This window comes from Aythya fuligula, chromosome 14 (assembly GCF_009819795.1).
Source record: "Aythya fuligula isolate bAytFul2 chromosome 14, bAytFul2.pri, whole genome shotgun sequence".
NCBI classification, from domain to species: domain Eukaryota; kingdom Metazoa; phylum Chordata; class Aves; order Anseriformes; family Anatidae; genus Aythya; species Aythya fuligula.
In genome coordinates, this window is record NC_045572.1 from 4,393,322 (window position 1) to 4,417,505 (window position 24,184).

At 37.0% G+C, this 24,184-nt stretch overlaps 1 protein-coding gene across 3 annotated transcripts in view; it reads left to right on the forward strand.

The window, feature by feature from the left end:
- Window positions 1-24,184, forward strand: part of TENM2 (teneurin transmembrane protein 2) — an 895,032-nt gene that overhangs the window by 802,937 nt on the left and 67,911 nt on the right. For all 3 annotated transcript variants that reach the window (XM_032196709.1, XM_032196710.1, XM_032196711.1), the window contains 3 exons: window positions 6,483-6,677; window positions 12,138-12,338; window positions 14,536-14,721. In XM_032196709.1, the coding sequence (XP_032052600.1) occupies window positions 6,483-6,677; window positions 12,138-12,338; window positions 14,536-14,721 (582 nt within the window). The remainder of the gene's footprint in view (window positions 1-6,482; window positions 6,678-12,137; window positions 12,339-14,535; window positions 14,722-24,184) is intronic.

Consider the following 24,184-nt stretch of genomic DNA (forward strand, 5'->3'; position numbering starts at 1 on the left):
CGGGGCACCACCCCTGGTAGGTTCACTAACCAGCTGCGTCAGGAAGCTATCTTCCACGCTCTCCAGAAACCTCCTAGACTGCTTTCTCAGGGCTGTGTTGTGCTTCCAGGATATGTCAGGGAAGTTGAACTGCTCTTCATTCTGTGGCCTTATGTATATATCCCTTCTTTTGTAATTTGTGTCTGCAAATGCACTCACTTTTAAGTGAACCTTAAAGAAGAAACAGTCTTTTGAATTTTTCATAGTTTCCTGAAGTATCACAACAGATACTTCTGAGGCATTTGAAACAAGGTTTGTAAAGTATAATAATAACCACATGTTCTTTAGCAGAAACTCACTTCTTCCTCCTAAACAGGATCATCTACATATACTAACAATCCTTATTTCACTTAGGTCTAACAAAGCTCTGTACAGTTCAACAAGGGTGTATAAGCTTATCTTACATAAGACTCTACAAAGTGTCTTCAGAATGCTGTTTGTGGTTGGCTGGTTTGTTTGTTTGTTTGTTTTTTCCTGAGTGTGTTTGTTAGTATAGCATTTATATTACAGAAATAAAGTTGCAATGGCTCAGGACAAGATCCCTTTTACCTAGGACTCTAGTCCAGATGGTGGCATACAACATATAGTCAAGAGTAAAAATTGTACCTGTTTTTGATGCTTCTCCAGTAAATTCATTTGATTCTACAGCTAATGGGTGGTAGAACTTCGTACAGCAGATGGTTGTCTCTTTGTGGATAGTAGACTCTTTAGATTTTCCTTTCATGAGTTTGTCTAAATATATATTGAATCAGGGAATATTCTTTCATGAGTTTCATCTTTCCTGATAACCTTGCTCAAACTGATTGATGAAATAATTATTCATGCTTAAGATGTAAGGGGGTTTTAGACTGTGGCTAAGTGTTCTGTTAGTATAGCCTTAAACTTGCACTTCAACACTCTGTCCCAATTCTCCTTACTGCTTACTTTGTAAATACACAGTCAAGCTCATCTTTTATGCGTATGAGCTTATGGTAGGAAGAATCTGGTTTGTATGTAAGATCAGGGCTTACAAGCATTATGGACACAACCATTCTAATCCTTACTCGAACAATACCCCACTAGGCTTGATGTAATCATTTGTCCATTGATACAAGTGACTCTCCTCACCAACCTGCCATGAGCATCTCACCACAAATTTCTGTGGTACATATGTTGAAAAGTTTTGACTTTATATGGGGTGATTCCTGACAGCTTGTCGGCTTTGAATAAGCCTGTAGGTGGCACAAAGGAAGCTGACTTTCTTAACGCCCTGCTTGAAAAAATACTTTTGGATGTAAATCTGAGCTGCTTGCAAAATATGAGCATTATAAGAGCTTATAACCTAGTCCAGGACAGAGAAGCAGTTCAGATACAAGTTCTAAAACCTTTCAAGTCTGCGTATTTGTGTGCCCAGAAACTCAAATAATTTCAAGAGAAGTATACTGATTTGTCTATTTTATGAGGAGGAACTGAAAGAAAGCTGCAGTAGAAGAACTGACACCCTAGGTCCTAGTGGTACAGAACTCTCTCTGCACTAGGGTAATGTTTGCTCTCCAGCAAGAGGAACCAAGCCAGAACTCTGCCTTCAAACCTGTTTGGAGCTTCAAGTTTCAGGGGAAAGCCTCTCAACCAAGCAGCTGTGTAACTAAACCAAGTTCTGCAACTGCCTGCAAGAGTTTGACTCCTCAGATATCCTTTACTGGTCTTGTCATGCTCTAGAAGAACAGCTTTGGTGAGTATGTATGTGTGAATAACATAAGGGTGGGTGAAAGGAGTGTGTACACAGACTGCAGCTGGGATACTTGTAGTAAGTGTCACTGGAGAAAATGGTGGCTTTTGATGCCAGACCATTTGGGCATTATCACTCACCATCTCCCCCCCTAATCCATGTGTAACAGGCTGTTATCAAACCATCTTTTCTCATCCATCAGGGAATATTAACAAAATAAGTCCAAAATAACTTGCCAGAGAAAACTGAGAGAGAAAACTTTTAGGGAGATGTTTGGCTGACTGTCCCTGTCCAATCCATGCTCTTCAAAGTGTGCAACCCACAGGACTCAAAGATCTGTAGTATCTGCTATCTGTAATCTGATCAGCTGAGAACCATGTAAAGAACCCAGTCTGCTTTTGTTCAAGCACTGGTAAAGAGCAGAATCACATCATTGAAGCCACATTCAGGTTTAATAGCTGTTGTGCTTATTTGAACTTCACTCAGTAGATATACCTTAGTGCGTAACTTACTTGAATGCTGCTGTAAGTATTCCCTAACACCTCTACCCACTTTTAGAAAGTGCTGGTGTGTAATATGTGGTTTTCTTTATGCAAATGATTTGCCCACAGAGATGAGATTGTTCCATTATGCAAACCTACGTTCCTTCAGTGGGCTGTGAACACAGGCCTGTGCTGGAATAGGGCCCATCTCCTACATGTAGGGGAAATAAGCACTGCTAGAAAGCATGAACTCCAGATGACTCCTGAGGTGTTTGGACGTTGACTGAGGCAAACTGAATGTAAAATTAGTCTTGACTGTTCTGAAGTCTCATCTTGCAGCAACATGACCTAGCAAAGGCCTAGCAAGCCTCATTTTAGCCTGCCTGCCTGGGTTTTCTACAGAAGAGTAGCTTGATTCTCTCTCTCTCTTCCTCACTTAGGTCAACCTATAAACCCAGAGCAGAAAAATTAATGACAAGCTATTTATTACAGCAATGACAAAGCAGCTTCTTATAATCTACTCGTGCTAACATTCTTATTTACATCTTTCTCCTGCTATCTTGGTAATGTGGCAGTCTTGAAAGTGCCAAAATCTGACCAAGGACATCTTGTCACTTTTCTTAATCTTAACTGTAATAATTTTCATCCCTAAGGTTAAATGACAGATTCTTTCATTTGTCCAGAGTCAGTTCTTGTGTCACTAACATCTTGGAAATGCATCCCTCAACTGCTGATCACTGCAGACAGATTATTTTTGAAGTAATAGAGAAGTTTCACGGGGTCTAAATGGTCTTATGGACCACAGCAAGACCTCTGACCTGATAGAAGCACAAAGAGAGAAATGAAAAGCAGTGACATGGCTTTCAGCTTCAGTTCAATTCCTAAAGGACCAGAACAAGCCAAGGGAACACTTTAAAAAAATAAATAAATATTTCTGTAGGAGCTCTTTAGCCCACAACCTGGCACCATCTGTTAATCTTTGTTCTGCTCTGCCAGCTATCCAATCTCTGGTGTCCCAGAAGCTGAACCCTGCAAATTTAGATCAAAAGTGGGAGCTGAAAATGGCTCTCCAATAAACGTCTTCCAAATAACAAATATACATTTCTCTGACTGGACCACAGTTGCCAATTGATTATTTAGACTTAGGTGCAAGGCAAGGAGAGAAACAGTCTTATGGCAGTTGACTGGCATGTCCTTGTATAGCTAGATCTAGAGTGGTCCCATCTAGGCTGCTTGATGGTTCTTTTTTTGTTGTTGTTGTTTTTAATAATGTAATTATTTCTCCTCAGTCCCTCTTGCAGGGAACTGTGTTGCTCAAATAGATTTATTGCCTTTATTTGAGTTTTGACTCCAGAGGAGAGGTTTGCAGAACAGAAATCCTTTCTTGGCAATGAGTGCCATGTTGACCTCTAAAACAAAAAACCAAAAAAAACTGCTCCTCATTTGTATCCAGCTTGAAAGTCATCTCTGACTTTTTGTCTTTATACCTACTTGAATAAATGTGATTTATGTGAAGAAACTGTTTACTGTCTTCTGATTAGCTTAGCACTACCAGGTCCTTTTCTTTCCATGCAGTTTTATCACAGCATGGTGAAGGAGGCTGAGAGGCAAACACAAACCATATGCTGGCATGTCCCAGTACAATTGGAGGAGCCCCACTGAGCAACTGTTAATAACAATACCATTAAGTCTGTTCAGTGGCTTGGAAGCATGTAGAGAATACACATCTTACAGTAGTACTTCATTCTGTGTTGGACTAGAACAATGGGGCTGCAATCTTCACCACCACATACAGGAACTGAGAGCTTCCTAGATCTAGGGAGAAATGTTTTTGTCATAAGATAAAGTCCAAAAAAATGAACAGTGTCTCTACAGCGTGTCAGGGTGTGGAAGGTTTCAGCAAAACTTGGCACTCATTATGATTACTCTAGGTCTTCAGGACAAACTGCCTTCTGACCACTCACCTCCAGATCTTCTATGTCATGGCAAGTAAAGAGAATAGAACTGAAGTGGTTATTTTACTTACACTGATTTGGGAAAAGGTGTCAGCATCTGCCCAAGTAACTTTTAATTGTGGTGAAATGGAGGGTTATGGTCAATGGAATTGTTTGGGTCCCCAGGTCTTCGTACCTGAGGAGTGGAAGCAGTCTTAGTGTGATCCCTTCCTTTATGGCTCACCTGTATGACTTTGCAGTAGCAGCAGTTAGCATTTCTAGGCAGTGAAAAGCAGGGCATGCTGAGGAGCTGAGATAGACTCCATGATGTAATATACACAGACAGAATGAGCAGTTAGTGAAATGGCATCCAAGGTGCTACTGGTTCTGTGTGTTGTATATCATGGAAGGGTGTTACATGATGACATGTAAAAACATTTAAAGTGGGCTGACCTACAGTGCAGTTTGGACGTAGTGGATATTTGCCTGCATTGAAATTCAGTCCAGCTGGTTCAGTAAGCTCAATTCTGAAACCAACTGCAAAACGCATAAGTTAGAAGTTTAGCATAAACTTTTGCATATAATGAAGTAACGTGACTTGTGAGCATATATCATGTCCAAAATCAGAAAGCTGCTGCTGAAAATTATATTTTATTCATATCTGTATTCATTTGTGGAGTGAAGAAAAAAGTTAAGCAAGATTACAAAGACTCATGGTAAGAGAGAATACCAGTAATGAAAATGCTACTTCCGAAGGACCGTACTCAGACAGTGAAGGGGTAGCAAAAATAAAATAAAATAAAATAATTCTCAGACCTCAACATGTAACTCTGTTGTACAAAAAATCAGCTAAAAAGGATTATACAAGTGACATATGACCAATCAACTTGTGGTCTTAAAGGAAATAATTCTCAGTACTCCAAATTTTAGCTAACATCTAAGGTTACAAATCTGTATATATGTTTATCTGATCAATTTGTTTCCACTGCACAAAAGAAAATTCTTGAAAAAATCCATCATGAGATGTGTTTTTGCAGCAGATCAATGGGACAGCTAAGATTAATAAGAGTTGCAGGACCGAACAGTGGAGGAGTTGTGCAACAGGACAATTACACATTTCTTTGTAGTAAATCAATTACTTGGGTTCTCCTTGATCATTCAGGTTAAAAGGATAATAGAAGCAAGAGGGACAGTAAGACCTTTTAATGATTAATAGTTGCTTTGGAGTATATTTTTGGTACTGTAGAAGTAGCTATTAGTTTCTAATTACTTTGAAGGGTGAAAAGACAGAAAAATACTTTTTAGTCTTTATCAAACTGCATCAAAGAAGAGTGTAAAAGTGCACCTCTAATCAAAGATTCACTTAATTAGTTCCATTTTCTGTGATTCCTTGGTTATTTTTCCCATTTCTCTGGTGGGTGACCATACTTTCAGCCTTTGGCAGGCATGTAAATTCACAAATTGCCATGTTTGCATGGGAGATGTGGGCATACAGGAGTGTGAATATGTCTTGGTGTAACATTTATTTGTGACTGGCTTTAGTAAGCCACTTGTTTCTTTCCATTGTTCTGCATATGTACAACTTCTGATTCCGAGCATGCAGGACCTGCTGGCTACCTTTATTAGTTGTAGGCTTCACTTCATTTGAATAAATGAATTCTGTATATTTGCTCAAAAATTGTCTTTATAATAATACACGAGAGATGGATATGGGTTAATGGTGCTTTCTTGTCAGTACACCTAGAGTAGAAACAGTCTCTCTGGGATATGGGTAAAGAAGATTTGGCAAGGATATTGGTGGCAAGGTGCATTTGTATTGATGCATTTGCATTGATGAAAGCTTGCGTTATTTCTGTGTTCACGATCTGTATATGGGAAAAACAAGTCAAAGGGTCTAATAAATTTTTGGGACGCTACGCTAAAAAACGTTCTGCTATATACTAACATGCTGTGGGGACTGTTCTGCTATCTGAGAAGAGTGGATGTTACCTAATGGAACAAAGCAGAGTAATGTCAGAATCAAATCTGTTCACATTGCCTCATCAGTTATCCCAGACATCACCAATAGGTTATAAAGAACAGTAGTTGTATTCTCAGAATGCCCGACACATGCATGCTTTATTATATAGTAATCAAATGGTTTCTTTGGGAAATGAAGAACTGAACTGCTACAAATTGGCTTTGAATTTTTTTTCCAGTAAATTAAGATACTCATATATATGTCTAAGTATTTGGAAGTGGATTTTTAGTGCACTTTAGAGGAATTTTAGAGTTTTTTCCTGACCCTGTATGCTGTTTTTCTTCCGTTCAATTTCCCAGCTGCCTGCCCGGTACTGTGCAGTGGCAATGGTCAGTACTCTAAAGGAACCTGCTTATGCTACAGTGGCTGGAAAGGTCCAGAATGTGATGTACCCATCAGCCAGTGTATTGATCCCTCGTGTGGAGGTCACGGTTCCTGCATCGAAGGGAACTGTGTCTGTTCTGTTGGCTATAAAGGAGAAAACTGTGAAGAAGGTAATACTGTAGCACATTTTCTTTCTATGTTGTGAGTTTCTTTTGAAATGCTTAGGAAAAAATAAAATTTTAAATGCAGACCTACTCTAACAGATGATTGTAAAAGAGAAGGAGAAATGTAGTCCATCACAATTTTACTGATCTATGAAAGTTTAAACTAAACTTCTGATTTTTATATACATTGTTTTGCAGTGCTAAGAGTACCACAAGTAAACATGAATAATTCCTTTGCTGAAGAGTGAAGATAAATCTTTTTTTATGGATTATATTTATTGAACAATTTAGAAGTGAAATGCAGAGGAAAAAGTGGTAGTAGTAGAGAAAACAGTAGAACTGCAGCTCCACACAAAGCAAACAGATAAGTCACTTTTAAGACAGAAATTGGTGAGACAGATATGGAAGACTTGGGTGTTACAGACTTCACCTAGTGCAAATTAGTCCTGTTAGACATGGAATTTAAGAAAGGAAGATGGCATACACTAGCAACAACTGTCTTAAATGTGGAAAAGTTCTTAATGTTCTAAGTGTCCAGTTCTTTGTATGCAGAATGAGCAAATTTAACAGTATGGCCCATTGAAAATGTGGTCACAGATGGAGCTGATACTGGTTTTATGCACAGTGTTTTTTGTTAGAATGCACAGCTTAAATTGAACTCCTTTTCTTTTTAAAATGAAAGTATGGTTTTAGGAGAGAATTTAACTCTCCAGAGGAATGCTAGATAGACAGTTCTGCATACCTTGGCACATCCTTAGAGCAGTGATATTTCAAGGTACTCTATGATGACTTCCCAGAGTTTATTAATGCTCCAAAAGGAGGAGCAGTTGGAAGATTAAGGTGACAGGAGAGGAGTTGTATGGTTTCCGGACTAGAGGGTCTCTGTGGAGTATTCTGAGTGGGATGCAGAGCTGTACATCACATATATATCAATTTTTGTCTTACCCTGTAGTAAGCAACGATTTCTCCTACAAATAAATAAATAAATTTTAAAAAAGATGGGGGCAGGAGGGAAGAAAATCATGGGGACCTATGTCACAGGAGGATTTAATCTTTGCATGTGGGCTGCAATTATTGCCTTTAGGACAAGATTGGCATTAGTCTGAATGAGCTTATTTTGCTGAAAGCAAATATAAATTAGGATCCTCAATAGTGGGACTGCCAACACTGCAACAATTTGTTCAGGTCATTCCTGTCATCTCTTTCTAGGAATGCTTCACAACACAGTAGTCACTAGAGCTCTAATCCAGAACTCAGCTGAAGTCATTAGTTTTTCCATTACTTTTAATTAATTACAGTTTAAGTTCTATTCAGAAAATTCTGTAAGGTCCCTTTTCGTTGCTACAAATGACAGTTCTCAGGTTACCCTGAGTGTATGATTATGGGAAAAATTAAAAAATTATTTGAAATGCCCTGCTATAGCTCACATTCTTATGGAAATTGAAGGTGGAAAAGACTGCCTGTAGCATGCCCTACAACATCCAGTCTATTCCCTAGGAATGCAGAAGCTCTTTTTCTGTTACAACCTGCAATTGTTTGCTCAATCTAAGTAAGTTACATGAATTTCATCATGTTCTGTGTTTCTTTATAATTTTTAAAATTATTAGAGAGACTATGGTAAATGGCCTAAAATTGATCAATTTTTCATTTAATTCTGTAAATTCTACTTTGTAAGCAATTCCTCATCCACTGTGATGATAATTTCCAGGGACTTGTATGGAGTTCTCTCGTTACTTTCAATTGTCTGCAATGTTTGTGCTATATCTGGGGTAGACATCTTTGAATCCCCTAACACTCCTACAAGAGAAATAGGCTCTTGTAGTGCTTAATTTAGCTTATCCTGATATGAATGTTTGAATTAGGTGAAGCAAATACCTCACTCACTCCAGATAAGTTTATAGAACAAGCTAGCTAGTGCATGCACTGTTGCAAAGGCATTAATGTTAACACCTTTCAAACCTGGAAACACCGCAAAACATTCAGTCAACAAAGTTTGGGGGAGTTAAATTAATATGTGAGGGGAAAGGATATAGATTATTTAGTCACCAGTGCTTGAAAGGATAAAGAGTTTAAGAGGTAAATGAATTGCAAAGGCAGAAGGTATTAACTGCAAGCTTGGAAGGGGCCGATAACATGATAGAAAAGGTTAATATAACCTTTTGCATACCTCATTGGGCAATAAATAACTCAATAAATTAATTCACAAGTAAATAAGGAGCAACCAGCATATTTCTACTGTAAAATTCCATTTCATCTGTACATATTTGTCACATTAATTCAAGAGCTCTGGGGAAAAGGGTATGATATGAAGTCTTGTCTTTCCAGTTGCAAGTAATCATCTGATCATATTTAAACTTTATGCATGAATTAATGGTAGAATGATGCAAATAAATATATTTATATTTATGTTAGAATATGGAATTTCCTCTTTTGATTTGAGCTTCCATAAAGAATACTGAAATTTGGTTCATTTGCCATTTTCCAACTAGGATATTGAATTAGAACAAGTGGGTCAGCATTTTTCTTCTTCCCGTTAGCTTTTTATTTCTTATATTCGTCATGGTCATATTGTTCAAACAATTTACCTGAAATGAAAGTGGCACTAGAATCAATATCTGTGATGCACGATTTTTGCAGCATAAACACGGTTGTTCTATTAACAAATTTGCACACAGAATGAAGTGGCATATTTGCCAGATTTCATTCAATCTGGTTTGGGGGGAGACAAGTGAAATTGACAAATTAGGTTAAGTTAACAGTGTTTTTCTTGTCAGTTTCATGGTCGAGTCATTTTTCAATGACATTTAACTTCATAAGTGTAATTCATGGCTCTTTGGGGGTTTACGGTACATATTGTTCAGAAAACTCCTTGACCTCCTTTTTTGTCCTTAGGGATATAAATTGCTTTCAGTACCCTTTTTGTCAAATCTACAGAGGGCCCAATACTAAATGAGCTCTAATGATCTGAGCTGCCAAGGGGCTGTGAGTAAGTCTAACAGACTCACTTGCTAAAGTGTGTTGTCCTTTGTTTAAACACCAAAGAAGCTCCATTTATAATTCTTTATTAAGTACCATTGTAAACCCTTCTAAAGAGTTGGGGGCAGAACCTTTGTAGCATAAAGCAGTGTAGTTTTATTACAGATAATCAAGTTATGCTAATTTTAGCAGCTGAGGATCTGGCTTGGAGATGATAACCCGAAGAGTATGTGTTAAAATAGAACAAGGTTCGAATTCAGAGTACAAGGTCTCTAAAGTTTAAACTTTGAAAGCTATTACTTAATCATACAAAACAAAACAAAGAAAAAAGTATATTTGTCTAGAACAATGGACAAAGAGGGTTCGTGTGAGTTGTTATTCTATAAAACAAGGGTATTGGGCCTTAGGGGAATTGATAGGCTTATTCTGTGTGAGTAAATCTCAGCTGCATGCATCAGTAATTCAGCAATAGGAAACGGTTCATATAGGTAGAAGGAGGTGGTTTTGTTCTACATTGCTTTCATGGGCACTTCCATTTGAGAAGGAAGGTGGTGTGTTTCTGAAATGTGGAATACATTAGGACTAATCAGTATTTTCTAAAGTTAACTGTCCTGCAACGTACAACAGAAAGTTACACACGTTACCTATTCGAATTTCCCATTAAAATATAACCTTAAAAGAAAAGACCAAGTTTAGGGGAAAGAGTAGCATTCATCCTTAAGGTAAATTGACATAAATCTTTCTTTTTGTTCTTTATTTCTTTATTAAATCAGGTTATTTTGTCACAACTGTCCGTGTCAGGTATAACAGAAATAGCACGAATTATATAATCTAAATTTTGGAGTTTTCGATTTTGTTGAGCATGGAGGAGACTAACAGGAAGAAGGTTCTAGATAATTTTAGAACAATTTATGAATTTATGATTTTTTTGGGAACTGAACCACAAAACAATCATGGTTTATGGGTATATACTAAATTGCACTATAGTATTTTCATATCCAATTAATTGAGCACTGAATCTTGAAAAAAATAATAAGAAGAAATTGCCAGGGTCATTATTACAGTGAAAATCTTATAAGAAGATTTTTTGTTACCGTAATTTCTGTGCTACAGTAATCTGAATTAAAATCAAGTATGAGTTATTCTGATAACTCATGTTATTGTATCTCTAAATGGGCCTGCTTCAATCCTCTGAGTTGTATCTAATCTATATACTTACTTTAAATGCTCTGTAACTTCATAAAATAATTTGACAAGACTGTTTATAGAAAAGTTGAGATTTGAAAGATCAAGTATTGTTCATATAAGGCAGAGTGAAAATGTCTCTGCCTTAATTTAGAAGGATCAATTTGGAAAAGATGAGAGATAAATCACTTTCATTATAAACTCAGATCTTCCTAGAGCTGCAAGAGAGAATGCCAATCATTTTTGGTTCTTCTCTTGTGAGCTGATATATACCAGTCATGAGATGAATTCATTTTATTTAGGACATAAGTTTGACCTTGACCCTCAATTCCACAGCAAAAGGCAGTTGGTGAAGCCTCAATGTTGGTATTCACGGTAGAGCATAGTGCACTTACACAGATTAATGATACAAGATAAAAATTTGGAAAACCATAACGTTACTGATAGAGCTTATTTGAAAGACACCACATAACATTCCTTTATTTGTCAGGACTGAAATGGCAAAAGAGGTTTTATGGATGATTTTCCATCATAGGTGTTTTCACTTTCTTATGCTGTTGTTTTCAGATAAAGAAAAAGATGAAATCTGTATGTACATCTGTTATTCTTTATTTCTTAAAAGAATTACCTGCTGGGTAGAACATGGGTTGAAATAACAGGGACTCTCAGTTTCACTGCTTAGCTACTAATGGACTAGGAATAAAATGTTCAAAACTGCCTGAATAATTTAAAAGTCTAAAAGAAGCTAAAAGCCACGGATAATTTGACTTCTAGGTATTTAAAGTAGATATCACAATCTTATGTTCACAATGGTCTAGCATATAGTAATAATAGTAGTATTGATAAAGATACTCCCAAGTAAAAAAAAAAATATTCTTTGAAAAGTGTAATTCGTTTGATGTTTTTATTTTTTTTAAGTGAGAAGAGGGGGCCAATACATTATTCCACACAGTGTTTAACTCAGCAGAACTTGTGTGTTTCAGAATGCCCCCAGACTAAGGCTTATGTGTGGAGCTCTTACTATGTATATTTAACTTTTATTTTTAAGTCTTTGTACTTCTTCACTCCAGAATTCCTGCAGTAAACTTTTGTTTTTCAGTCACACCCTGTTTTATATTCTGCTAATGTAATTACTTCACGCTTTCCAGTTCTCAGACCAGATAGTTATGACTTAAACAACCACATGAATTTACTTTATTTTGTCCCAGTGATATGAACTTTTCAAGGTACCACTACTACATATTTTCCAGACATTATATTGTGGGAACTGACCTTTCTCTACATCGTTTTTGTTTTCTTATTTAGTTGATTGCTTAGATCCAACGTGCTCCAATCATGGAGTCTGTGTGAATGGCGAATGTCTCTGCAGCCCAGGCTGGGGTGGAATAAACTGTGAGCTTCCCAGAGCCCAGTGTCCAGACCAGTGTAGTGGGCACGGTACATACCTGTCTGACACTGGTCTTTGTAGCTGTGATCCCAACTGGATGGGTCCCGACTGCTCTGTTGGTAAGAAGAATATTTCTTCTGATTTTGCAATAATGCACCTATTTCATTAAAACGTAAATGTCAGAGGCAAATTTGAAATACAAATAAATTAGAAAGTTTTATTTGGAACAAATTTGGTCCTGTTCTGGATTATGCTGGAAAGAAGCATTGTATGTGTGTATATATTTTAAATACTATTTAAATACTACTTTTTAATACATTCCTAATTTGGGACTGACAGCTGGGGGTGGGGGTGTAGGTCAGGAGTCTGTATTTCATTCTGCAACTGACTCTCTTGTGGACTGAGAAAGTTCAATAACTGCTTTATAGCTGTTTGGCAACTTCAGCTGAAAAACTCCACAGCAGTGATTTATAAATATGTTCATAACATTTGGGGAATGCAAAACACTCCAACTGAGTATATTTTCAGGGTTTGCTTCATTGTGCATCAAAATGCTACCCATTTTATCAAAAAAAAAAAAAAAAAAAAAAAACAAAAAAAAAAAAAACAAAACAGAAACCCCTTGCATATAGGGTATTTTTTGATTCTTAGTTGTATATGGAATATTTAAAGAATTAATTTTAGGGCAGAAGACACAATAAAAACCAAGCACCAAAGTCTAAACTAAAAAATTTCATCCTCTCCAAAGCTGCAGTTGACTTGAATATTATAAAACTTGTTTATTCTAACAGAAGGAGCTAAGGAGAAAAAAAGCAGTTTTGACAAGACAGCAAATGTTCTATTTGCGGGGGAAAAAATACTTGAAATTTTGCATTTATATTGCAAGCTGAATCTTGAGATGGAATAGTAGGCCATAAGCAAGACTCTCAAAGTAATTTTTACAGCTTTCACATGTATTCAGTTATTTCTTAAGATTAATGACTCAGAATACCCCACCAGTGAAATGAGTATCAAGATATGCTTTTTTCTGCTTCATGCATCAGCAGCAGCTAGAAAAATACATGAATGAGAATTTAAACTGTCATTTTCTTTGATGCATGAGGCAAAAGACTCCTCTGCTTTTCCACAACTTCTGCTGGCAGAGAGCTGTAAGAGAACTTGGGAGCAAGATGCTGGATATCTCACCATTATTAGTAGTAGGATTCCAAATACTTTCACTTGCAAGTATTTTTTCCAGTCACTCCTAGAGTCTAAGTGACCCTGAATTGTCACCATTCTCTGCTGAGTGTGTGTCATGGTTTAACCCGGCTACAGCTAAACACCACGCAGCCATTCACTCACCCTCCCCCCTCCCTCTCTGGGACGGGGGAGAGAAATGGAAAGTGAAGCCCGTGAGTTGAGATAAAGACAGTTTAATAAGACAGGAAAATAATAATAACAAAATAATAATAATAATAATAATAATAATGATACAATGGTGATAATAGGAAAGTAATAATAATATGTACAAACAAGTGATGCACAATGCAATTGCTCACCACCCGCTGACCGATGCCCAGCCTAACCCCGAGCAGTCCGGCCCCCTCCCCCCGGCTAGCCACCCCTATATATTGTTTAGCATGACGTCAGATGGTATGGAATACCCCTTTGGCTAGTTTGGGTCACCTGTCCTGGGTCTGTCCCCTCCCAGCTCTTACTGCACCCCCAGCCTGCCTGTTGGCAGGACAGAGCGAAAGGCTGACATGTCCTTGGCTTGGTGTAAGCACTGCTCTGCAACAATTAAAACATCGGGGTGTTATCAGCACTCTTCTCATCCTAAGCCAAAACACAGCATTCCACCAGCTACTAGGAAGAAAATTAATTCTGTTCTAACTGAAACCAGGACAGTGTGTCATAGGTGAGTTTTGTTCTCGTTCTTAACAAATAAATGTCTGTATTAAAATCAACACAGGTTCAGGTTTGAGTAAAACAGAACTACATGAACTACAGAACTCCTTCTGCAGTGCTGACAGACGTCGAGGAAGCTACCTGTGAAAATTGCTTGTATCAGAATAGAGAACACAGCTCTACAGCAATCTGCCCAGCATATAGGAACAGAATTTTGTAATGACTCTTTCATGTAGTTTACCATGTTCTTCAGCAAAAGCTGACTGCTGGGTTTGATCCGGATATGAACAGGCCAGTTTTTGAGAGCATGTAGTTTTCAGCAAAAGCATATTTCTTCTACTCACTTTTACTTAATGACTTGGGTTGCTACTTCTGCCCTATTGCCACTGGCATAAGCTAGCTGTAATCTTTCTTCTTTTTTCCTCCTAGAAGTGTGCTCTGTAGACTGTGGCACTCATGGGGTGTGCATTGGCGGAGCATGTCGCTGCGAAGAAGGGTGGACAGGAGTGGCGTGTGACCAGCGAGTGTGTCATCCCCGTTGTACAGAGCACGGAACTTGTAAAGATGGGAAATGTGAATGCAGAGAGGGCTGGAATGGGGAGCACTGCACCATTGGTAGGCAAACGACAGGCACCGAAACAGGCACATATTGCTTTCTTTTCATAAATCGTAGAAACATAGTTATTGTTGTGTATTGTAATAGGCTGTTCCTTTAAGGACCCTAATGCTTTCAAAAATTAGTTCAGACTCCAAATGTTTGGGCTGAAATGCAGATGAGCTCTTGGAATGATTTAAAATCGATAACAAACTGATTTGGGGGGAAAAAATCCACAGCAAATGAACGTTAGTAAGTAAAGATGTAACAAATGGTCCATCACGGTACCATTTCAGCCAAGCTTTTCAAACTTAACTAAACATTCCTTTGTGTGAATGGCATCCTTTTTAATTTCCTGGTCTGATGCATCAGTGCTTTCCTGCTATTATACATCGCATCTGAAACACACCACCACCATCTCCACACAGAGCAGGGGTCAAGTTGTGGAGGAATAAGTGCTCCTGGTGTTACAGAAATAGCTCCCTAGCATTTTCCTGTGTTGTGCTGTGACAGTGGGCATGGTGTTTGCATATAGACAATCACAGCATGGGAGGGCCTTGTCAGTAGTGCAGCATGCTGCTGTACCCTTTCCTAATAGCGTGCTGCTCAGTACAGCGTTGGCATCATGCAGCGTGCCGTGACTAACACGATTGCATCTCAGCTGTGATGTGTCAGCCTGGGAAGTTCAAAAAGGTTATACTTACACAAAGTAATGATGCTCTATCCTCTCAATTACAGCACTTGAAATCTTATTTTGAAGAAGAATTAATTGTTTCTAAATGAAGTTCTTTATTTTGTCACTACAAGCAGTTAGGTTGTGTGTTTGGACTACCTTGCAAAATTACTAGGAAAAAAAAAAAAGTTATTTTCCCTGTACTGTAGTCGAAAATGGGAAAATCTAGATGGTCACGTCTCTTCTGAGAAACATGAGCAAGATAATCTAGAGTAAGAGTATCCAACTGCAAGCTGAGACTATGTAAGTTTCAGGCAAGTGTATTTTCCCCTGAAAAAAATTTGGAGGACTTACCTTAAAAGAAACCTACGGAGTTCAAATCCAAGATCATCTTTAAGTGGTGAATTTACCAAAGAAAATAAGTAGGTCAATTGAGATTTTCTTGGCAATCAGGGACCCTAATGGGACAGTCCTATTACAAGTGAATTGTTATTTCTTTAATTAAAAGTATGGTGAGATTATTGCATCCCTCAAGCTGTTTTTCTTTTTTCATTCCCCTCTGACTTCTTCCTGAATATACAATCCATTTCAAATGCACACGAGTTGGAAACTAAAAGACTGTGCTTATTGGGAAGAAAAAAAAAAAGATTCCTATTTTTAGGGCATATCCATAGATGTTGTGGTGCTGCATGCTTCTACCACACTATGCTAATATGATTTAAATCAAAGCTTTTATGACTGAACACTTTGTCACCAGCAAAGATGCAGAGTGTTTTTTCACAACTGCTTTCTGACTTCCATCATATCAACCTCTCTCTACTGGATTAATCTAGGCATTTTGTTTTAATATTAAGTAATTACCAGCTCCTTACAAAATGCCTAGTTTATAAATATTTTTGCATTAAGTTGTCTAATAATTGTTTATTTTAAAAGTTGCTTCTTTGTCCTTTTTTTTTTTTTTGCTTTATAATCTTCTAGAAATATGCCTGTTTAGAGGTAATTAATGTATTTTAAGTCTTCATTACTGTGCACACAAAAAGATGCCTTACACCAATGCCATAAAAGAATTCTGAAATTTACAAGTTCAACTAGTGAACCCTGAAGTAAGAGTTTTAGTTTAATTTTCAGAGCTATGAAATAAATATTTTCCCTGTTATAGAAGTATATAAACAATTCTTCTTTTGAGAGAAAGGGCAGTGCTGTTGAAATGATTAAGTAAATAAGTGTAAGCTTTTTTTGCTTGTTTGGTATGTATTAGAAAGATTTCTTTTAAATTTAATATGGTTCTGCCTGCAGCAAAGATTAGACTACAGGGAAAAAAAATAGGTTTGCCCTTGTAATTATCATACATTTAAATTTGTTCAGCCATAATTTTTGTATTGTGTATACACAGATGTTTTTATGACTGGGCTGTATTAGTAAGAAATTTGATACGTTCATATCATCAGACCTGATTGTGAGGCTATTTACAAAAGCACAAAACATGAGGCCAGAAATGGAATTCAGTTCAGAGGAAAATCACAGCTTGATTCCATGGGTTTGTTTTTTCTGGCTTGGTTTTAACACAAAGGCTCATGTTGTATGGGGCTGAAAGGGAGAAAGAGTTTGAGCAATAAGGATCATAAAACTAATTTTTGCCACTACTTGTACAAAAAATGCTAGAAGTTAACACTGGAAAATTGGTCCTTAAACAGTGGATTGGTACTTGGATCAAAGATGAGGCGCTCAAGGTATTTTCAACAGCAGTGTGGAGATCTAAAATGTACTTAAATTTTACAGAAAATCATTTTGACTTAGTGTATTTCCTTTATGGGTTTAGCTTTCAACTAAAATGTTGGCAGACCATTTTGTGTCAGAATTACTTACTAAGGAATGTTTACCTTAATAATATTCAAGAATGCAAATTTGATGTATTTGAACCTTGACATAGTTCTGTTCGGAAGGCACCTGGCAAACCCCACAGTCTGTCCAAAGACAGAGCAAGGCCAGACCAGAGTAAAAAAGCATATGAGCAGAGGCTGAATTTCTCCCTTCCCAGAACACAGTTTGAATTCTTAAATACCTGTGTGAGGTCCTCATTAGCCTCACAATACATTTGAGAATTTCTCTACTTCAAGCAGAAAAATGGGATTCTCATCGGAGAATTTATTTACTCTGAGTATCCATTTATTGCTAGAACTAGCCTGAAATCCTTTCAAGTCAGCAGAAAGACTTGCTTTGATTTGAGTGACTTAGGCCAAGCCCACTTAGGACAAATTGATCCATTTTGTGAAGAAAGACAGGTTTCTACACAGACCACCATTTATTTTATTTTCTTTGTGTTTCCTCAGCAGTTTCTTGTGCTATATTCACATCATAGGGGAAAAGAAATCATTATAGCAACCTGCAGGTATCCAAGTTTGTTCAGGTTATTTTATTCTATTTAATATAAAATTAATCCTTTATAGACAGCAGACTGAACGCACACTCTTTTTGGCTTTTCCATGTTGTGTACCTAAGCTCACAATCCCCTCTCATGAAATTTAACAAAAATGTGGTTTCTCTCTGTTCTGCCTGTATTGTAGGAAAATAACTCTGAAAAGTCGCCAGGAATGCCACTATTAGCTCACTATTAACAAGCTGTGCAAAGCAGCTTTTGCCTATGTGCATCAATAGAATTATATATAAAAGTCGGTGAACACAAATTCCTTGCTACACGGGTTTTGAAGAATCCACATCCAAAGAATAAAAAGTGAAAGTATTGGTGCCTGGTCTTACTGAAATGCTGTATGTATCAGAGCAGAACTGTGCACCAGACGCTACATTTCATTTTGCTACTTCAGGTAGGGAGAAAAATTGCTTACTGGAGTGATGATAAAGAAAATGAATCTTCTCCCAGTGCAAAAATAGACCTGTCAGGATATATTTATTAAGTGATTACTATTCAGTGATTGCAATTATGGAGGAAGTTCTAACTAAATAATAGAGGGTAATCTAGATGAGGAAAAGATTATTGGAAAACTAATAACAAAGCAAAAGAATAAGATACAGCAGTTGCTAAATCTTGAACCAATTTCATGCCAGGATTTTAAAATGGAGGATTTATCTTTTCCTTGAAGCATCTGAGTGTTGTTAAAGCATGCTGTTATGAAACAGGTCTGTTACTTTCACTGAAAATAATATTTGGATGTGTAAGACTATTGTTTTTAATCTATTGTTGGGGATGTTCTCCACATAAACTGCCAGAATTGTTCAATAGGAACAGTGTGATATATAAGGAGATCTTAAGGAACAGACACAAATATAATTTTAAAAGCGAAGTACCATCTGTAATCCATATCCCTGTAGTACGAAATACAATTGTTATTAAGTCATTGGTAAAAATCTTGTTGTGAGACCAGAGAAATCAGGATTTCATTCTAAATATTTATGAGTAAACTTTAAAACACTGCAAACATATTTTATATGGTGAGCTCTCTCAACAGAAGTGTATACAGAAGATTTTCTTCATGCCAACCTGTCATATTCCCAAACCCTTGCTCTTTTCTGCTCACATCCTACAATAACGTAGGTTAAACACTCCTGCTTTCAGATGTAAAGTGGTGTAAGATTGCAGTAAAGGCTGCTCGATGGTATGGATACTGTGCTGCAGATTAAGATCAGAACAGTTCTTACCTTTTCTGCTCGTTTTCTGTTTTTAATGCAAACAAGCTGTAGCCCCTTTGACAGCCACAGAAGCTGAACTTCCTAATATCTACCTGCTAGGCAAAATAGAAGCAGCGGTAATATGAGCATCTCCGCAGACTGCTTCCTGCCCTTGTGATTGTTTTTCAGAATCTAACTCCAGAGGCGAGGATCTGCCACTCTCTTTCCCCCACTGAGTCCTTAGCCTTTATACTGAAAATGTCAAATGGTAGGAAATGTTCCTTAGCAAATAAGGGATTCAGAGATCTGTATTAGTCCTGTACCTTGTCTTCTGGGTTGTCAGGGTCTTGAATAAAGAAGAAGGATTTGAGGGAACTGGAATCCTGTACCCTACATAGTGGGAAGTAACCTAAAATCCTTAGCTTTATGAAAATGTGCAGAAAAGGAGAAAGGACTTTCTGTCTGGGATGATTAAGATAAGAGGTTTGAGTTTAAGTTACAGGATGGGAGATTTGGGTTAGGTGGTAGGAAAAAATTTGCTGCAGTAAATGAAAAACTGAATGAGATTGTCTGAACGAGTGGTGATATCCTCACTGATGGAGCTTTTAACAATAGTTTAGACAGATGTCTGTCAGGAATACCATAGAATAATTCATCCTGCCATGGGTCAGAAAGCTGACCAGAAAATCATTGAACTATGCAAGCTCTCTTCCAGTCTGATTTTAAACGATAGTATAAAGTGGTCCCTTGGAGCTTAAAAGGAAATATTCATTCTAAATAACTTATTTGATAACGTTCCAAGTTAAAATTTGTACTTTCATCCCTGTTAATAATTGGATGCCACTCTTAAAAGTAGAATTTGATCATTTATCCAGCCAAGGAGTCTAATCTGTGAGTTTATGTATTTGCAGAATTATAGGTTGTGGACCTGATGATCTTTTGAGGTCCCTTCCAATTGTTCTATGAATTCCATGTTCCTGGTCTGTGATTCCATACATAGAGCCACTCTGAAACATCCAAACAAAGAGCAAATATTACACCCAGTAGGTAAATACTTAAAAAACCTTCCCTTTGAGATATAAGGACTTGCCCAGCTGAATACTAGACAGATTACATCCCACTTTCTGATGTTCTTACTGAGGGGAAAAAAAAAATTACTAAAAACTTTTTTTTCCTTGGGTGTTTTGGGATGATCATGCCCTTTACAGTTTTTAGACATGTTTACATTTTTTGCAGGCACAAGAGAGTGCCACATATAAAGTGAAAGGATTTAGATTTAGATTTTTACTTCATCATGAAGTCAATAATCGATAGAAACATTAATAATGGAGCATTGTGTTATCTTTGGATCCAGCAGGATATTTTTGTCCCATGATAATGCTCTTTATGTCAAAGATTTTTTCTTCTTCTACTGATTTTTCTTGTTGTAATTACAATGGTAATGATTCAAAGATGAAGCAATTTTCAGGAGAGATGGAAAGTGTGTGGGAGGAGACAGTGGAAAGCCATCGTATCTGACAAAGAGCAATTTAAGAGTTAGATATATTAGACTTCAATGCATTTCTTACTTAAAATTTATCTATACCATTTTATAACTTACCAAGGTATAAAAAAAAATGCTAAACAAAGACAAAAGAGATTTAGTTTGCACTCTGTAGAGTGAGGGACACGCATTATTTTTAACTTCATTTGAAAAATGCATAGCATATTTGGGTCATGACTGCTTTTCATTACTGATGATACAGAAATTTGTTGGTGACATGACCAGAAATGTTGGAGGCAGTGGCTGTTTCTATATCTCCGGATTCAGGTTTATCACCTGTATAATACAGACATCCTACTGTCTTCACACCTGGAAGCGGGTTTCTTAATAACTAGAAGTCTTTCAGATACGTGGTGTCAAGCTTTCATTTGGAGTATCACAGGATGGCTTCCTCCCCATGCATCTTTCAGCAAAACAACAGTAGCAGATACTGCTTGAATTAAGTTGAGGGGTTCTCAGTGATTTCTGTCATTCTCTGCACATAATTTGCATTTTAATTTGTCATGCAAGCACAGAGAAACTCTATGTGAGAGGTAGAAATCCCACCTAGCAAGCAACATTTTTGTACTTCGACCTGAAAACAGTAATTTTGCCATAGGTGGCATGGTGGTATTTGATGTTGGTAGTCTGATAAAATTCATATATGTACTTTCACACCTCACAGTTATTCCTCCAGAGGAATGATCCTCTTCAGAAAAAGTTTACAGCAGAGAGGCTCATAAGAGGTTAAAAACAGGAAGAGCCAAAGTTGTGACAGACCCAATTTTAGCCCGGAGTAAATATTTGAGTGGATTTTGGTGGTTTGACTGTAAGGTGACATACCTTGATTTAATTTTCTTGTACTAATAAAAATATCTTTTACTATTTCAAACTAGTTTCACAGCTGTAGCTCTAGCTGATGCTCCTGATCCGTAGAGAACCATTTATGATCATAAATGTAATGTAGTCCTACATAGATTTATCAGTCAGACTTGTGATACCTAGAGAATTGTGTTCATGTATCATATCACTTTGCATTATATAGCCAAAATGAATGAGTTAGTCAGTTAGACGGGTGGTAATGCAGTCCAACATCGCTGTATTTCAGTAAAGATGCATTGCCCTATAAATAATCAAATAGAAACTTCTTCCTGGAAAGATGGTGCTACTTGTAATTTCCAACTACATTTGCTATTGAGGTGCTTTGCTGATTTTATAAATATCCTCTTTTATCACACCTCCAAAACTTCTATATAAAATCTTGTCCCTTGGTTTCATGCTGTGTAAATAACAGCTCTTTTTTTTCAGAGCTCATAATATTTATTTTTTTTCCCTGGTTTGTAACTTTCTAAATTCCCACTCCAATAACTAAATTGTTCTTTGCTACTTTTGTGTATCAGGTCCAATTAAGCTTTCTAAGCATTTTTTGTATTACTAAGGTATTGAGAACTGCCATCTGTATCCTTTTACCTTTTCATGGCTGAACGCAATACAGTATTTACTTCCAGATATATATTGTATATAGAGATTTATATTGTACGTAGAGATTTGCATAGAGCAAGAGTGGTTTCACTTTTGGAGAGTTGAGAAATGAAATTCCTTTTCATTTCCAGAATTTACACAGGGCAGCTGTGGATCCTTTTAAAGTAAAAGTTAATCTTACTCTCCAGGAAAAATTTTCTTGTTTGCATTCTTTGCTGAGAGCTCCCTATAAATGATTGAAATATATCACAGTGCAGAGACAGAACATTTGAGTGGCTTTTCTCTTTCCCTTTATATAAGATATATGCAGAATACGACCTTACTAGTAGCCCCCAAAATTTAATGAGTGTGTTTTCAGCAAGGCTTCCTGCGTTTTGTCTGGTACTTCAAATATGCACCCAGCAGATACCAGTGAATAGTTTCCCAAACTAAAATCACATTTCATTTCTCCTTTTGGAGGGGCTTCTACATGAGTTACACTGATTTTCTGGCCAATTCTTGAACTCTTGAAAGACTACAAAAAGCAGGGGAGGGCAATCAATCAAGTTGCTGATCTAACTTTTGAAAGGGCAAAGCTGATTTTGCTCTTCGTAGAAGTATTCACAGCACCAGGCAATCTTTTCTTGTTCCAGATATAATGTTTTCTGTGTTATTTTGTACCCTGTGGTGTCAAGCACAGCTTCAGCAAGTGAGTGAATAATGTGGTATTGCTGGATACAAAACAACAAAGACACAGGAATGCTTGTGAGAGGTTAGGGAGATAGAGACAGAAAAGTAGTACAAGATCTTGAGAAATATGCATGTATATACGTGTGTATAGTATTGATACTTACTAAGAAATGAATACAAAAGAGAACAATATCTTCCCATCCTTTTGAGGAGTGCTGTTAATGTCCCTGTTAGAGATGTATTTTCTTTAATGGAATGCATTTTTACTTGTACATTCTCAAGATATAATTCTTATACCTTTTAACATCAATCTCACATAACCTTTCATGCTTGAAGATGCAGATGAGGCCAAATATGTTTTACCTGCCTGCTGCAACCTCTATGGAATAACAATTCAGACCTAAGGTTTTACCTTTTCAGCTTCTTGTGATTTTGTCTCTGATTCCTACAGAGCATCAAATTAACAGCAGGATGCCATAGAAGTTATTTTTTTGCCTTCCTAAGACATCTGATGCTTTCAAAGTTCTCCACGATATTTTTTGCGAAATATTATATTAAAAATACTAGTGTCAGAATGGAAAAGGAAAAAGCAGTCTCTGTAACATCTCTGAAGTGTCAGTTCAGGATTTTGCTGTGTGATCTGTTTAGGGCTTTGGGGAAAAAATGGAACTATTGAAAGCATTTTCTTTAAACTCATAGTTATCTGTTGTGCAGTAACTACTCACTGAGGATGAAATACACGTTGAATACTGATACATCTTTCTTGCAGTGCACTCAATTTATTTTTTTTAGATCTGAAGGACTGAATATGGGGACATATTCAGGGTGTTAGTTATAAGGTAGACTATATCCTGAGCAATTGATACTCAACTAAGTTTAAGTAACTCAGCTCTTTTCTCTTGTTCCTTCTCTCAGTTGCTATTCTGACCTGCTTAAGAAATGCTTCTCAGGATAACCTCACCTTCTGGAAATATTTCCTGCAGGTAGCCTCGGTCTATTTTATTTTAGTTATATTTTTTCCATACACATAAACAGAAGCAAAGTTTTCTGTCAAATTGAAATCATCGTATAATGTAGTATATCTCATCTGCCCAAAGAAAACACAATTCTTTTTGTGACTGAAATCTAGAACAGAAATCCAAACCTAAGCATTCTTGCAGGTGTTCAGGTCTGAGGTAATGGTTGGTGTTCATCTCTGTATGTTGAAAGTGCAGATAGCTGGGATAATGCTAGGGTAATTATTACTTGATTTCTACGTGCTGTGAAATTGTAAGAGTTTAGATTTCTACAATTTCTAGACCATGTTTCTGTGACGTTTTCAGTGATACAGTATTGATTGACATACAACTGTCCATCTCACTCTGTCAGTAGTATTCAAAACACATCCATGCTTGAATAGACAGAGACAAAACAATGCTGGTGTCTAATTAGCCCTTACTCTACCTGCAGTTCACTGTCATATTACTGAAACCCAAGGAAAAGTGAAACACAAGAAATTAAAGTTACTGTATTC